We start from the raw sequence: 15362 nt of genomic DNA on the forward strand, positions 1-15362 counted from the left end.
TTTTTCAGACGAGGCGTGGTTCCTGCCCAACTGGGCTTCTTGGGGAGCCGGTTTGCTTTTTTCTTTATTTATACACAGTTGCGTGCTTAGAACATTTATTACGCATGTAATAATTATAAGGTTTTTATCACGCGTTTCTAGAGGCTCAGACAGGTTTTTCTTGACATGGGCGGGTCTTATGTTGCATTTGGACTGGAGACGGCGAGTCAGATCTGGAAACCCTGGAGAAAATGGGGCTTTTGCTCGCGGCACAACGCACCAACATTCATGGTGGATTTATAGAAATAAAGACTTTATAGATTCTCCTGAAAAAATTCAGACTCTGCGTCTGCAGCGGAACGTTGTTACCACCAAGGAGCTACCGCTCGCTCCTGCTCACTGTAAGAATAAGTGTCAGTTTTTCATATTATACTGAATTTATTCAGGTGGAGTTCATTTCCCTGCATGATGTCATGAAGGGAAAATCTCTGCTTCGCCTGTATGAGCACAATCGCTAAAAGGTGGAGTGAGCAACATGACACTTTCTTCACTTCTGGGGCCTCACACACAGGCTAAAGGGACACATGTTACTGTTAGAAAACCATTAGAAAGTGAATTTTGCAAACAATGAGACCTTTTTACACTCGGACATCATCCTTGGACCTGCAGGTCTTATTACAGATCTGAGTTTATGTGTTAGATTATATAAGCTGATTGTCGATCACTGAGTTGCATTTTTTCCAGTCAGGAGGCGTTTGGTTTGATCGTTGTAGGAGGAAAGTAAAGGACCTGGAGAAAACACTGTGACGCACCTAAAGAGTGGACATGAATACAACAGTAGCAGCACAAACAGGCTCTTAGACATGACATATTACATTTTTATTCACTCCTCAGCCAAATGCGAACATTTCAAACGTCACTTTTTTTTTTATCAACTGTGCCCAGATATTTTCATTTAAATTTCACCTAGAAAAAAAAAAATTGAGTGTCTCGTTTTGCACACTTTGTGGGGTCCAAAACATGACCGCTCATGAGAATCGAGGGTTCCTACCTTCTCTGTGGGGACAGAACCATACTTTACAAATGACAATATTGTTTGCGACGCGGCATCAGGCGGCCGAGGAGACCAGCTGGGCGATCTTCTGCTGCAACACGGCCTTCATCTCGCGGCTCTGCAGGTTGTCTGTGATGGTGGAGAAGAAGTGGCGGGTGTTGTCGCTCTCCACCGAGGTGCAGCTGTCCGGAAAGGCGGCCATGACGGCCTCGTAGTGGCTGAGGATGTCCAGGCTGGACAGGAAGAGAGCCTCGCACTGTCCTCCAGGCATCATCACCTGAGAGGGGAAATCCAACACTGAGCGTCTGATCTGATGGAATTTATCATTTAAATATTATCTGATGGCTCCTTGTTAGCACATCGACAAAAACATGTTCGGACAAATCATCAAATAACACAAGGCTGAACAAAATAACAAGGAAACAAACATTTTCACCCTTTTTTTAAATTTGTACATCAGACTGTTCCACAAAAGGAATCATATCATGGCTAAATAGTTAGAAACCAACAAATAAATTGCTGAAAAAAAATAGACAAACAGTCAAAATGGCCCAGAATGTGAATATATCGCAGTGTTTGAAGGGTCGATACCTGGATGTGCTGAACGTGGCAGTAGAGCTGGCTGAGAACGAAGAGCACCTCCTGGCTATGAGCTGCTCCCACCTCCTTCACCTCCCCCTCTTCCTCCATCCGTGAGTGTTCTTCTCCTTCACGCACTTTACGAGCTCTGGCCGGAGTGTGGTTGGCGTCCTTGGAAGGTCGGGATGAGGGGAGTGGCTGCTTGTCTCTGACCGAGCTCATGATCTCCCTCACGGCCTGGGCGTACAGCCTGCCGACGTGAGCCCAGCCCTCTGCCGGCAGCCAGTCGGAGCAGCTGGACCCACAGAGCAGCTGCAGGGCCCGCAGCAGCAGCACGGACAGCCGCAGGTCGCAGGAGAAGCCCCGGAGGTCCAGGAGGGGCAGGTGGTCCACGTACTCCAGGGAGAAGGGCACGTGGAGGCGGGCCGAGGCCACGAGGTCGCGGAGGGTCCGGAGCACTCTGCTCCACTGGCACGGCGAGCACCAGGGCAGGACCTGGGTCAGAGCCACCAGCAGGCCTTTGCTGAACATGCCCACCTGCTCCGGACTGCTCTGGTCCAGAGCCAGGCGGGACAACATGGTGGTCAGCAGGGAGTCCGATATACAGCAGCACTCCATCCAGGCTAGAAGACCGGTGCCGGGCCCATAGGGGGGCAGGTCTGACCCGGACCACTCCTACAGAGGGGGGGGGACACAGAGACACGGGTGAGCTCCGGACTGCAGGAACTGAAGGTACAAACCTCCATCAGGACAATCCAACACAACACCACTACACAATGAGACTTAATGCGAAACAAAAAAAACTCGTTTTCAAAACGTTCATTGATAAAACGTTTCATTAATCCAGACTCACCAAGACTCTGTTACCCGACTCCCCGTCTGTGGAAATTACTTAACCAACTGAACTCATGAGGTTTAACTTTTTTTATTTGCTGTGTTGTTGTTTTATTCTCTATTGGCACACTGTGGACATTTCTAAATGTATGATTATTAATCTCATTGACTTCATCAGTCAGGGAGAAGTTTTTAACTTGTTGACTCTGTTGTCACTTGGTTCTTGTACCTCTGACTTTTGTCTTTCGGCTGCCGGCACCACATCAAATCTACTGGAAATGAAATAGAATGAATTGTCCTTATGAGACGTTTTAGTGTGAGAATAACATGATTACAATCCCCTCTGCCTGCTTCACTCTCCTCTGTGCAGCATCAGAAAGAAATAAGACTTTCCAAGCAACATTCAAGCTACAAAACAAAGTCAGGATCTTCAAGCATGGATATTATAATTGTAATTTACATATAAAACAGATCTAGCAAAGTGCAACCTGTCTGCAAAAAATACAGAGTGGAAAAACTTCGCAGTCCCACAGGATCTGGCAACCCTAAACCTCATCCTGATGACGTAGTTGCTTCCTACCTGCTCGGGCAGATCGCACACGGCCAGCAGAGATGAGGGCACCTCGTTCTTGAAGTGTTCCCCCCACACCGGCTTCAGGTAGAAGCGCACAGTCCAGTCCAGCTCCTCCGTCTTGTCATAGAGCCAGAACAGAGCTCTGGAGTATCTGCTGGGGGCCGCCGACACCTCCGCCCCCACCACCTCCCCCAGCCTGGTGATCACTGAAGCCAGCAGCTCCTTCGCGTCCATGGAGAAGGCATGTACGGCGCCCCCTGGTGTCTGCTCCCAGAACCTGTGGACGGATTCATGATGGAATGAGGAGACGGATTTGCTTTGCCGAAAGTTCCACCCCGGGAGCCGTTCGGTGGCTCGGAGCGCTGTCGTCGTGGAAACCGACACCCCAAAATGCAACAAAACCTTTGCGTTTTCCCTTGAAACGGTTGCATGTCATCATACAAACCTGAGAGTCTGGTGGAGCAGCTGGGCCAGGATGTAGAGGAGGGGGAACGGAGAGCAGAGCATCGCCCAGTGAGGAGAGGAAGCCTCGTCCAGAGCGAGAGCGGCATGGAGGAGCTGCAGACTCAGATCTGCATCTGCAGCGTGCACGGAGGGAAAACTGCATCAATACTTTTGAGAAGAAAACAATCACTGCTGCTGGAGAGAAATAACAGGTTGTACCAAGCAGGAGGGGTCGCAAATATTTAACTTCACACTTCAGGTTCAAATGTCTTGAAAATGAACCACATCCACCAATTTACATGTGAGTGCAGCAGCGACAATCATAGTATGTAAATATTCATCTGCTGGTGTTTCATCCGGTTTGGTCATTTACATTTTTCTTCCCGGTAATCAATGAAGGTCATAAATTACATAATTACACAGCCAACTTTTAAAAAGTGCCTAATTGAAGTACCATTGAAGTAGTGCAAAGAAATGCAAAGTAGAAGTATGACCATTTATTAATCACAAATAGTAGGATGGAGGTAATTCAAACTGTGTGGCCTTTATTTAGAGAAATCTACAGAAAAAAATTATCGCAATTCAGAGAAATATGAAGGTAGTTAATGTGTTTTTTTCTCAGTTTAATTCAGCTCACCATACTTTTATGTATGAAAATTGCACAAAGAGGTGTTTATCTAATACTGGTTTCTATACCACAGGGTTGACGTTTCCAGTGACGTCAAAGACAATATTGGAAAAGGTCAATACTTTGTTGAAGTGTAAACTTAACACAACCTAAGCTGATTAGTCAAATGTTTCAGGTATTTTGAGATTTTAATGTTGACATTACCAACACCTTGAAAGATGAAGGAATATTGACAATATTCATCAATACCGGTATTGTTTGCGGTGCTTCCTGCCTTTAGTGAGCAGCAAAAAGTGGAAAAGAGGAAGGACCTGCATGTACAATAAAGTGAAATATGTCTGAATGCTCACCCCCAGCAGAGATGTGGGGCAGGACAAAGGTGTTGATGACTTCCTGAGGAGGCAGAAAGCGTTGCTGCTTCTCTTCTCCCTCGGCTGGCTGGACAGGCATCATCAGCAGACCCAGAAACTTCAGGAACTGTTCCTTCTCTGTGTTCGACAGCGGCTTATTCCCGATGGTCTCCTGCAAACACCTGCAGAGGAGAGCACCTCCTCCCTGCACATCCTGAGCTGCAGGGTCTCCTGACGTCTGGCCCGTCAGTCCCGGCAGCTGCTCCAGGATTGTGGCCATGAGAGAAAACGCTCCTTTGTTGAAAACAGCTGATTGGCAGCAGGACTTCAGAGCAGCTTCGGGGTTCTGGAAGGAGACTCTGGCTACTAAGGAGACGGCTGTGTTCAGATTAGCCGCCGACGCTCTGCCTCCTCCCTGGATGATGCAGTTGAAGGCCATGTTCAGCTCCTTTTCGAAGCCCTCGGTCACGGCTGAGGGGACGGGGTGCTGGAAGAAGCCCCTGCTGGACGACCGCAGCGTGGCAGCCAAGCATTTGTTCTTATCCTCTAAGGAAAGAGCAGAGAAGATATCTGCGATGATCTTCATGAGCTTCCGGCACTGGCTCACGTCGGAGCTCTGGCCGTGCAGTTTTCTCTTGAGGGTGGAAGAGAGTCTGATGAGGGCATTGTGCTGTTTGAAGGCCGCTTGGTTCTTCTCCAGGCAGTCCAGCCAGTGCTCATCGCACACTGACTCACTGGCAAACAGCACGGCGAAGCGCTCATGGTCCTCCAGACGATTTGCTATGACTGCAGTCATGACGGCTGCTCTCACTTCTGGACTGCTCTCTGTGGAGGGAAGATCCATGGACTTCAGCAAACCTTGGAGAGAACTTCCCTCAGAGTCTTCGTCTCTTTCATGAAGCGCCGGCAGGACTCTCTGGATGCTTTGCTCCAGTTGCAACGTGTTGTAGCTCGGATCAGCGCCGTTCTGAACCTTCAGAAGGTTGCTGCTTTGCCAAAACTCTGCGAGCTCTGTTTCAACTTTCAAGGCTTCCCTCAGTGTTATCGAGCTGGGCCGGAACTGAGACGGTGTGTGAGAAGCGCGTAAGTCTCTCTGAGTGTCCCTGATGAGGTCAGGACTCAGCTGCTCACTGTCCATCTCTCTGCTGCTGATCATCTGGCTTAACATCTGCAGCTTTCTTTCAGGTGGGAGTTCAACTTGTGAATCTATTAGAAAGGATGTGTATATAGCATTGAGAGACACTGAAAGCGCCTGAAAGCAAAGATCTGTGGAGGAGATATGAGCTTTCAGCTCTGCAAGAGCGTGAAGAAGAAGGTGCAGGATGTCTGGGTTTGGTCCTGACTGTTGTGACTCTGTGTTTTCGAGCTTTAACCTCTTGGCGCTCTGATAATTCGGACTGGAAGACTCGGAGAAGAGATGCGACAGCTGGTTGGAAAACATCACCTCAGTGCTCGCCGCTTCTCCACCTCCTCCCGCTTTCTGCTCGTCTCTTCCTTTCCACAGTTCCCACCACACCTGCAGGAAGAGTCGCACATCCTCCTCCTTCGTGGGAGAGCTCTTCACATGTTCAGCGAACCGCTGCAGCTCTGCATGGAGCTGCGCTGGAGGGAAGCACAGGAGGAGCCGGGCGAACACACCCGCAGCCTCGGTCGACTTCACCAACTCCAGCAGGACGACTCTGTTGAGCTCGGGGAGGCTGTTCTGAAGGGAGTAGAAAGGGTTCTTCCTCCACAGCTCCTCGATGTCCTCTCCTGCTTCTCTGCACAGCAGCTTCAGCCACACGACACAGACGATCCTCTCCGTCCAGCTCGCATCCTGCCCGCAGACCTCTCTGACCGCCTCGACCACCACGTGACCCACCCGGCTCCAATCATCCTTCTGAACGGAGGACAGACATGATGGACGGCAGAGCTTATCAGCCAGGAGGAAAGCTCCCTGCAGGACTGCTGAATCTGAAACACAGTTTGACGGATTCACAGGAATGAGCAAGTAGGAAAGAAAAATACTTGCAGAGCTACACGCATGCAAAGTAGTTAGATGCATAATAACGTCTTCACTTTTTATTCAAATTACCACTCCACTTAACATGACCAGAGGCAATTTCCAGCAAAGATTCTAACGGCTTTATCTGTTCTGGCTAAATCTTATGTGTTCAATGAAACAGATTTCAGAGTAAGTTTTACGTATTTCTATATATATAAGTATTTATTAGAATTGGATGTAGGAAACAACCCAAATTACAAAGCGAGATGATAAATACGACACCTAAAAGAAGAATATTTCATATAAAAATACACAAATCAAATCACAAATCAAAAAAGAATAAAAGAAAAAAAAACTGCATCATTATCTAATGGCGTCTCTTAAACAGATTATACACGACAATTGAAAAGCAACAAACGAGAGTTTTCCCCTTCTGATGCCCTTGAGAGAGGAATGTTGGTCAGTAGAGGAGCATCAAAAGCTCCTGGATGCATCTCAAGTTGAAGAAAGACTTGCTCACCAGGAAAGAAACCAGGGTGTACACACAAGGAGGGGACAGTGGTGCTTTTTTCTCTCAAAATCTGAATGTGGTGACACAATACACAGCAAAACCTACTAAATTACAGTATTAGTGTCGTAATGATAGAAAACTTCGCATAAGCGTGATGGTTCTCTTAGACTTTATAGCCATTTTGTTTGTTGTTTATTTTTTTATTATTGTGGTAAAATGGTTTGCTACAAAGGGGCAGATTACAAAAGCCTTTCTTCCTTCTTCTCCCTTTCATTCATAACTTGGAAACTTTTGTTTTGTTTTGCCCTTGAGTTGTTAAGTTTGTTGATTTCTTTATCATCAATGAATGGAATAAAAATCAACTAAATAACTTGTATTTGGTGAAATAACAATAAATTGAGTTGAGATGTGAAAACGTGAAGGTATCCGTGGATCTGGAAGTAAACTGCTGACTTCTTCCAATATATTCTGACTTCACAGCAGAACTGATAAACTCCAGTTATCGACCTCCTCACCTCGGTTCATCTTGTGTCGTCGCCGCTGCGTGCAGCCGGTTCTCTAACTTTAGTCCGCTGTTGACACGTCCGAGGAGTTTGTTGGGTTCAGAACATTCTGCCTGAGCTCAGAATGAACCGCAGAAAAGCTCGGGAAGTACAAAACACACTTTGTGAGAGAGAAACTGTACAGAAGGCACAGAAGAGGGCAGGAGTAACAAACGTGTGACAACAAGTTTGTATGAAGCGCTTCCGCCCTGCGGACGTCGTGACGTCATGTCCATGAGGCTGGTGGCTGTTCGGGTTTCTTCACAGCGCCCCCTCAGAATGTCTCCGGTACTGCAGCTGCTAAAACACCACAACCTCAGGTTGAATCTCAAAATATAACAATTTTCAACAAAACTAAACATAATATAACAGATATGACGTTATAATACAGAGAAAGACGGCTAGATATTCAAAAAATGTGGTGTTTATTTGTTTGAAAAAACAAAACTCAATTCATATAAATGATAACTCCCTCCACTGGATTGCATCCTCTAGCCATTACATATTTATATATTTATTTATTTATATTAAACACATTGTTTGTTTGTTTAACTTTTAAAAGAAAGAAAATAGATTCTGAACATAAAAAAAACTCAAAACTTAAATATTAAGTCACATGATGGTATTCATATGAGCAATATGCCTTGTCTTGTCGTGGAATGAAATTAAAGAATAAAGTAAAAACTCTCTCTCTCTCTCTCTCTCTCTCTCTCTCTCTCTCTCTCTCTCTCTCTCTCTCTCTCTCTCTCTCTCTCTCTTCGTGTCACGTGTCTCTGCTGCGTACTCCAGTTTTTCTTCCCCTGAAGTGAAAGTGAAAGTAAAGTAATCCTCAGACTCCTGTTGAAGGCTCTGCCTGTATGAAGAAGAAAAGGAGACCACCAATGAACGACCATGGCTGTAATCCTACAGATGCTCGTGTGCGCGTGTCTGTGTGCGGGTGAGTGTCTGTGTGCGGGGTTTCTGCGGGTCTGTGCGTTAAAGAGCGTGACACAGAACGCTGACATGAACGAAATGACAGCTGCACGATACTACACCACTTTCAGTTACAGCGTACTCTGAAAGTTACTTTAACCTCGACTGTGAGACGAATTAGAAATACTCACATTACTCGAATCAAGTATATTTTGTGTTTTGATCATATGACCAGTGAAATGAGCAAAATAACATAAATGTTTCAGCTTGTTAATGCAAAGAGCTCTTATGAAAATGTACTCATTTAATTAAATATCTTTTTCACAAAAACTGCTTTTGCTGTTTTTACTAACAGTTTGTGTTTATTTTAGAACAATACTAAATACCATTATTGTCTGTTTAACATGGTGCAGCCCTGGTCAGCAGGAGTTTCCTTTTAAGCTGTATTGGTATTAATGTAGACACAGACGGTGTGTGTGACTGTGTTGTGTGTGTTTCTCCCCCCTCAGGTGTGTACTGTGTGCCTCAGATATCATGGCTGCCCTGTCAGTTCACTGATGAACACGTGTTCCTGAATGCAGAAGCATTAACTGAGACTGAGCTCCGGCCCAGACAGGTGGTCCTGCAGTTCGGTCTGCAGGGAGATCCTCCCATCAGTCCTCACGCCGTCACCTTTCTGCTCACCGGTGAGTCTCTGCAATACGGAGCAGACTGAGAGCTGCCGGGTTTCTAAATGTTTGTTTTTTGGGGGGTTTTTTTCGCTGTGTTGCAGCGTCGAAGCTGGACGTGCGTCGGTACCTGGAGGGAGCGGAGGCCGAGCAGCTGGACTGTGAGCTGGCGAGGTACAGCACAGAGGGGATCCACGTCCGCTGGCCCGCCCTGGGAGCACATGGCTACAACTACTGGTTCAGCTGCACCATCCGACACAGCAAGGGGCTTTTTACAGTCACCAGCTTCCTCAGACAGGCGTCCGACCAGCCTCCTCCGGGACAGCAGGACTTCCGCAGCTGGCCTGTGATCCCCGATGGAGAAATCCTCACCACCACAGGTGAACCAGCTCGGGGCCGGGAACCAGAGAGAATCTGTTCTGTACTATGTAGAAATAAACATGGCAATAATAAAAAACAAAAAAAGGAATTTCATCATAAAGAGAGAAACAACACCCTATTACTCCTGAAGCTTCGCTCGTCTGATTAGTTGTTACGGCTGTAAGACATGAGAAGAGGTGGAGAGCTGCTGTCACTGAGCTCACTGCCAAAAGTCTTTGTTTAAAGTTATTTTAATACCCTTTTGAACTTTTCCACATTTTGTCTCATTACAACCACAAATGTAAATGTATTTTATTGAGATTTTATGCGACAGACCAACACAACATGAAGTAGATGGAACATAATATATGGTTTTGATCTTTTTATCTTTTTTTTTTACAAATAAAAATAACTAACATATAAGCCCAATAAATTTCCATTTACATTGGTGGTTGTTATGTGACAAAATGTGGGATATATATGCGTACGCCACAGGTTATTTGCTGTTTTTGAACTACAGCAGACATTAAGGACTACAAAGACTTTATACTCTGTTATAACTGCCTACAACCCCCACATTTTAGCAGAAAGGCCACAGAGCAACATAAGTTAGAAACATTCATTTCAGACATGTGAGAAACAAATGCAGTCATTCAAACAAACAAAAATAACAGAGCAAAGCAAAAAAAATAATTTAAATGAGCCAACATATTCAAAAAGGAGTAAGATGAAGCATAAGCTTATTTACTCCAACCTCTTCTTCATCTCAACCATCAGTCACTCAGTACCACTGTCCCATAGTTACTTATATACACGTAATAAAAAACGGGGGCCTTATAGACTATATATATATATATATATATATATGTTAGGTAAGGCAAATAAATTATTAGAGCACCATTCAGACATGAGGGAATCCACAGTGCTTTACAAAAAAACCAACTAATGTATTAAAGCAAGTAATTAACTGGAATATGTTAAAACCTCCAACATTCTCTCTCACACCCTCTCATCCTTTTAATTGGATCAAGTTTACTTTGCGCTTTTCCCATATAGTTGTTTGGCGTCTCAGCTCACCTACAGATAGTACGTCCTCTCATCAGAGCAACTCACTGGTATCATTCAGTAGGTGAGTGGGGATAAAGATGAAGCAGATGATGCCAGATTTCAACTTTCAAACTTGAGACACTAGTTTGGACAACAAACCGACGATGCTCGGAGCCACTGAAAACGCTCCAACCTTGTCTCCATGGAAGCAGGGGAAATGCAATTTTTCCTAAACGCTGGTACTTTGCACCACGGCCGTAGTAAATAGTTCTTCTGCAGAGTGTCGAGAACGACGTTTGCCTCCAGAGCGTCGTGGCTTCAAGTCCACATTCTCCTGGGACTTGGTAGTTTTATGATTGAGAGTCTCTGAAAACGACTCGTTTCCTTCTGTTGCCGTGTGAACGGAGGTCATTTTCAAAATGAAAACAAAATGCAAAAATGTTTTTATTTGAAGTTTCATACTCAACTATCTGTTTTATTGAATCGGCTTCTTGCTTCTTCTTTTATTTGCTGGTTTGTCTCACTGTCCATAAAGAGTCGGACTCGACTGCAGGATGGTAAGAGGGTGATGGTAACAGACTGATGTGAGCCGCCAGTTGGTCTCTGCTTCAGCTCTCTGGAACTTATAGCAGGTTTGTGTTCCTCTCCCGTCCGTCTCCATAGCCGCCATGGTGATCAAGACGCAGACCCCCATAGTGAGGGCCAGGCTGGGGTCCGAACAGAAGCTCCACTGCCACTTCGACGTTGACCACAAGGGAGCGAACTTCACCGCAGAGTGGCACAAGCAGAACCGAGGCGAGAGGACCAAGCTGTTCAGCCACAGCAGCCGGTCGGGGCGGACCGAGGGCTCCGGGGTCCGTGTGAAGCCCCTCTCTGGAGGAGAAGCCTCCTACACCCTCCCCTTCTCCAAGATCAGCAGCGAGGCCACCTACGTGTGTTCGGTGTCAGTGATACCCATCTTCGCAAGTGTGGAGGTGAATCTGCGTATAGAAGGTGAGAGGTAAAGTCAAACATTTTGGGGGGAAAAGAATATTTAAATAAGCACAAAACATTCACCATACATTTTGATACCAGAGGGACGATGCAGCCAGTCAGTGAGGGACAGATTTATTCCTCTATTTCCATCTATTTTTCATTTATAACTACTTTCATTGGATTCTGAGAAAGAAAGTACATGTGGAACGTGTATGAATGATGATATTTTTATATTTCTGTGGATGGAAAAATTAATGCAATAGAAAAAAAACATTGTTGAGGATGCAGTAATGTCCTTCTTTCTCTTCTTGGACAAATTTAAAGCGGATGCTGCAGTCTTCCTTTTTTTGTTGAATCACATATGCGTCTGCAGTTTCCGCCAGCAGCATTTCTGAAGCATACGAGTCGTTGACTTTGTTGGCTTCAGTCATTTCCCCTGATTTATGTGCTTCTGACTGCATCGTGCCCGACCTGCTGTCACCAGGGACGCTCATGTGTTGACATGCAGAACACAAATGCACAGTGCATGAAATCATTTAATCTAATGAAGTTCAGTCAGTATTATGTGATATTTAACTTGCAAACTTGAGTTAAATGGTGCAGCCCATGTGTGTACAAAGTGATATGATTTGTGTGTCAACAGGGGACGTAATACAAACCTTCAACTGAAGATCGTTTATTTAAGAAATATACCGATAATATACCTGAACTTCCTGTGTGGCTCAGTCTGTCCTGACCTTTAATGGCTGTCAGCAGACCGGTGCACAGACTCTTCGGCTGAAAACACAAGCGTTTGTCTTGAAACAAACCTTTTGGAAATCGGAGGTTACGCCGCTGCAGCTACCTCATGTCATACCTGCAGGAAAAAAACTCAAAAATCAGGGAGAAAATGACCCAAAAATACAGTCAACAAGTGCAACATTTCTGAGAGGCTTTCGCCTTCTTCTCCTCAGAGCCTCCTCGGGTCTCCATCAGCGTGGGACCGTCCCTCTCTCTGCAGGAGGGCGAGGAGCTGAAGGTCTTGTGTGAAGCCGACAGCTACTTCCCCCTGGATGTGGATATCGTTTGGTACGAGCAGGACCCTGCAGCCTCGGGTCAGAGGGTCGGTGCACCTCTCCCCAAAAAGCTCCAGAACATTCTGGTGTCCAGCCACAGACACAACGCCGACAGGACCTACACCATGTCGGCCTTCTTCTACCTGAAGGCCTCGCTCAGGGACTCGGGGAAACAGTTTACATGCAGCGTGTCCCACGTGTCGCTGAGAGTTCCCATCAAGAAGAACTTCATCCTGACTGTTGAAGGTATACGAAGGCTGAAAGTAAGGCTGCGTTCCAGTTGCTCTCAGGGCTTGGAAACCTGAGCTGTCTATCAATATCTGTCAATATCCTGAGAGTCAACAGTAGCAGTTCAATTAGTGCCACAGTATTTAAGTCAATGTGACGTGATATTAGCGTCCACACCTATTGAGAGCTATCACATAGTTTTAATCACTGCCTCCGTATTGTTCCCGCTGGAGTTTACAGTATCTGCACTGTACTGCCACCAGACGGGAGTAGAGTTACACGTGTGGTCTGTTTTCTTCTCAGAACCTGTCAGCTGGTTGTTCATCATCTGTGTCGGTCTCACTGTGGCCACGCTGTCCTCTGTGCTCGCTGTGATGCTGTGCCACCTGTACTCGGGTGAGTTTAAAGGCATGCATAAAAAAACAAACTCCACCAGAGACAATTCTCATTTAACGATTCCATCTAACAATAACAGGTTGACTTTCATCGCATTTAAAACATTTGAAATGCACAGATTTATATTTAGTATAAAATCGGATACGTGGGGGTGGGATGTCACCGTCATTTCAGTTGTTGATGTTCTAAAATGTATTTTTATTTTCTTTACAGCAAAGAAGAAGTTAGTTGAGGTAAGATGACATAGAAGACCACGTTTGCCTTCATTTCCCCATTGTCATCAGTTCAAACTAATATTTATTTGTATCTGTGTGTGTGTGTGTGTGTGTGTGTGTGTGTGTGTGTGTGTGTGTGTGTGTGTGTGTGTGTGTGTGTGTGTGTGTGTGTGTGTGTGTGTGTGTGTGTGTGTGTGTGTGTGTGTGTTTGGTCTGAGCAGAAGAAACCCTACTGAGTCCCACCAGCATCATTACTGGAAGATTGCGTCCTCCTCCATCCTCCTTCATTTCTAATGTACAAACCTTCACCTGTGTGATTTTGGTGTCTGGGTGGGATTATTTATTGGGGTTGATATGAAACTGATTGTCACTACTTAATTTTGCACTATTGCTGTAATAGTAACTTGTTCCTGCTTGGACATTGAACGGCCTCATCAATCGGGACAGATCCATGTTTATCATTAGAGGTTATGATTGTTTATATCAGGATTTGGTTGTTGTTGTTTTTTTGTTTTTTTCAACACATTAAGCTTTAGTTGGCACTATCAGCCGTCCATTCATCTTCTATTCCATGAAGGCAGGCTACGTCTTGGACAGGTTGTCAGTATATTACACGGTCACAACCCAGTGGTTCCCAGAATGTTTCTCCCAGTGCCACTTTTAGTAATGCCAACATTTCCATGGGACCCTGATCTGGACATATACGCAGTCCTATTTGCATTCAAACTCTGCTGCACATGATTTTACTAAATGACTGATACAAACTGCAAAGTTGATTTAAAAAAAAAAAAAGCACATTAGAAGTGAAATTATTAAAAGTCGTCACGTCTTATCATTTTTGCAGTCGTCACATTTCAACAGCCATTGCTTTCGGGATATGCTATAAAACTACTCAATGGGAATGGCTTCCACCTCTCTTTCCTCTGGTACTTTTGATAAAATAGACTCTCATCTTATCAGCAGCGGCATCTGGCCTACCGAGTCGTTCATTCAGCGACTCATGACAATTATCTTTGCAAAATCCAACATGGCTGTGAACCGAATCAGTCAGAACTCATCTCCTCACACAGCCAGGAAAAGGTTGATTCCACAGTTTTTAATGACGTCGACTGTAAACTGTGCCCCGCCTGCAATGGCTCCAGGCTCCTCTAGGGGGTGTGCCCACCCCACCCGACCCCACCCCCCACCCTTCACACTTTGGGAACCACTGTATTGGCATATAGATGTTTTTGGATTAGGGAATCAGAGTACCTGGATTAAGCCCATCCATACAGAGAGAACATGCAAACTCCACACAGACCGATGCAGACCGCTGGTTTCTATCGGCTTTCTTGTGCCAAAGTGACTTTGGAGAAGTAGAACCTGGAAGTATTTGGAAATCTGAGCACTTCGGGTCGCGTGATTGGTTAAATGAATCGGACATGTCAGGGTGGGAAGACGGAGGAGTGAAATGCAAACAAAATAAAAGACAAAAAGTCCAGAACTGAAGAGGTGGAGTTTGATGTGGACTGTTCCTGGTGTTTAATGTGAAGATTGAAGATGACATTCTAAATCATCAGTACTTGACCTCACGGGAAGTTTAGTAAGTGAGATTATTCATCATCCAAGTGAACCAGGAGCAACAGCATCAGACTTCCTGTATTTACGTTGCCATAGTAATGTAGTAAGTACAGGGTGATTCAAATGGAGCATTTTATAGAGTTTTCTTTTTTTTTTTTTAAATTGGGACAGTGGATTGATAGTTTCTGTCTTTTGCATAATTCTCAGGAATAAAAGTTTTCTTCGAAAATGGTTTCCCTCGTTTCTTTTTTCTGATGTTTTGGCAGCTCTGGACCTAAAGTCACTTCAGGTTTTTCAGAATTTACAAACTTTGTGTCGCTGAGGCGAACTAAAACTCCCTCCCACACCCCGTCAGGGATACAGGCGTTCAATACGTCTAATAGCCCCCAGGAGGGCAATTCGTTCTGCAGCCAGTGAAATAAAGAAAAATACAAACACAAGCATGCAAATAAATGAATAAAAATCTT

At 45.2% G+C, this 15362-nt stretch overlaps 2 protein-coding genes across 3 annotated transcripts; one reads left to right on the forward strand and one right to left on the reverse strand.

Moving 5' to 3' along the window:
• Nucleotides 1–838: 838 nt before the first annotated feature.
• gemin4 (gem (nuclear organelle) associated protein 4) lies at nt 839–7699 on the reverse strand. Its single transcript, XM_080460001.1, has 6 exons — nt 7453–7699; nt 4443–6395; nt 3466–3598; nt 3027–3297; nt 1625–2287; nt 839–1310 (listed from the first exon to the last, which is right to left on the reverse strand). The coding sequence occupies exons 1-6, from the start codon at nt 7460–7462 to the stop codon at nt 1089–1091; spliced, it is 3252 nt and encodes a 1083-aa protein (XP_080316127.1). The 5' UTR covers nt 7463–7699; the 3' UTR covers nt 839–1088.
• Nucleotides 7700–8261: 562 nt separating this feature from the next.
• On the forward strand, nt 8262–15127 carry dhrs13b.2 (dehydrogenase/reductase (SDR family) member 13b.2). Of its 2 annotated transcripts, none has more exons than XM_080460394.1 (8): nt 8262–8416; nt 8901–9077; nt 9164–9439; nt 11130–11459; nt 12395–12742; nt 13028–13120; nt 13334–13353; nt 13557–15127. In XM_080460394.1, the coding sequence occupies exons 1-8, from the start codon at nt 8371–8373 to the stop codon at nt 13569–13571; spliced, it is 1305 nt and encodes a 434-aa protein (XP_080316520.1). In that variant the 5' UTR covers nt 8262–8370; the 3' UTR covers nt 13572–15127. The 2 variants fall into 2 exon arrangements, with proteins under 2 accessions (XP_080316520.1, XP_080316521.1); XM_080460395.1 differs by having other exon boundaries at nt 8274–8416; nt 12395–12759; nt 13557–15120.
• Nucleotides 15128–15362: the final 235 nt, after the last annotated feature.

This window comes from Lipophrys pholis (assembly GCF_963383615.2).
Source record: "Lipophrys pholis genome assembly, chromosome: 3".
Lineage (NCBI taxonomy): Eukaryota > Metazoa > Chordata > Actinopteri > Blenniiformes > Blenniidae > Lipophrys > Lipophrys pholis.

Bases quoted from the DNA above. Each gene is read 5' to 3' on its own strand.
- gemin4 (XM_080460001.1), bottom strand. The intron at 3,599-4,442 runs GTGAGCATTCAG...TGCACGCTGCAG, and splicing joins GCCCCACATCTCTGCTGGGG to ATGCAGATCTGAGTCTGCAG. The intron at 3,298-3,465 runs GTTTGTATGATG...ATCCGTCCACAG, and splicing joins CTGCTCCACCAGACTCTCAG to GTTCTGGGAGCAGACACCAG.
- dhrs13b.2 (XM_080460394.1), top strand. From the start codon at position 8,371: ATGGCTGTAATCCTACAGATGCTCGTGTGCGCGTGTCTGTGTGCGG. The intron at 8,417-8,900 runs GTGAGTGTCTGT...CTCCCCCCTCAG, and splicing joins GTGCGCGTGTCTGTGTGCGG to GTGTGTACTGTGTGCCTCAG. The intron at 11,460-12,394 runs GTGAGAGGTAAA...TCTTCTCCTCAG, and splicing joins GGTGAATCTGCGTATAGAAG to AGCCTCCTCGGGTCTCCATC.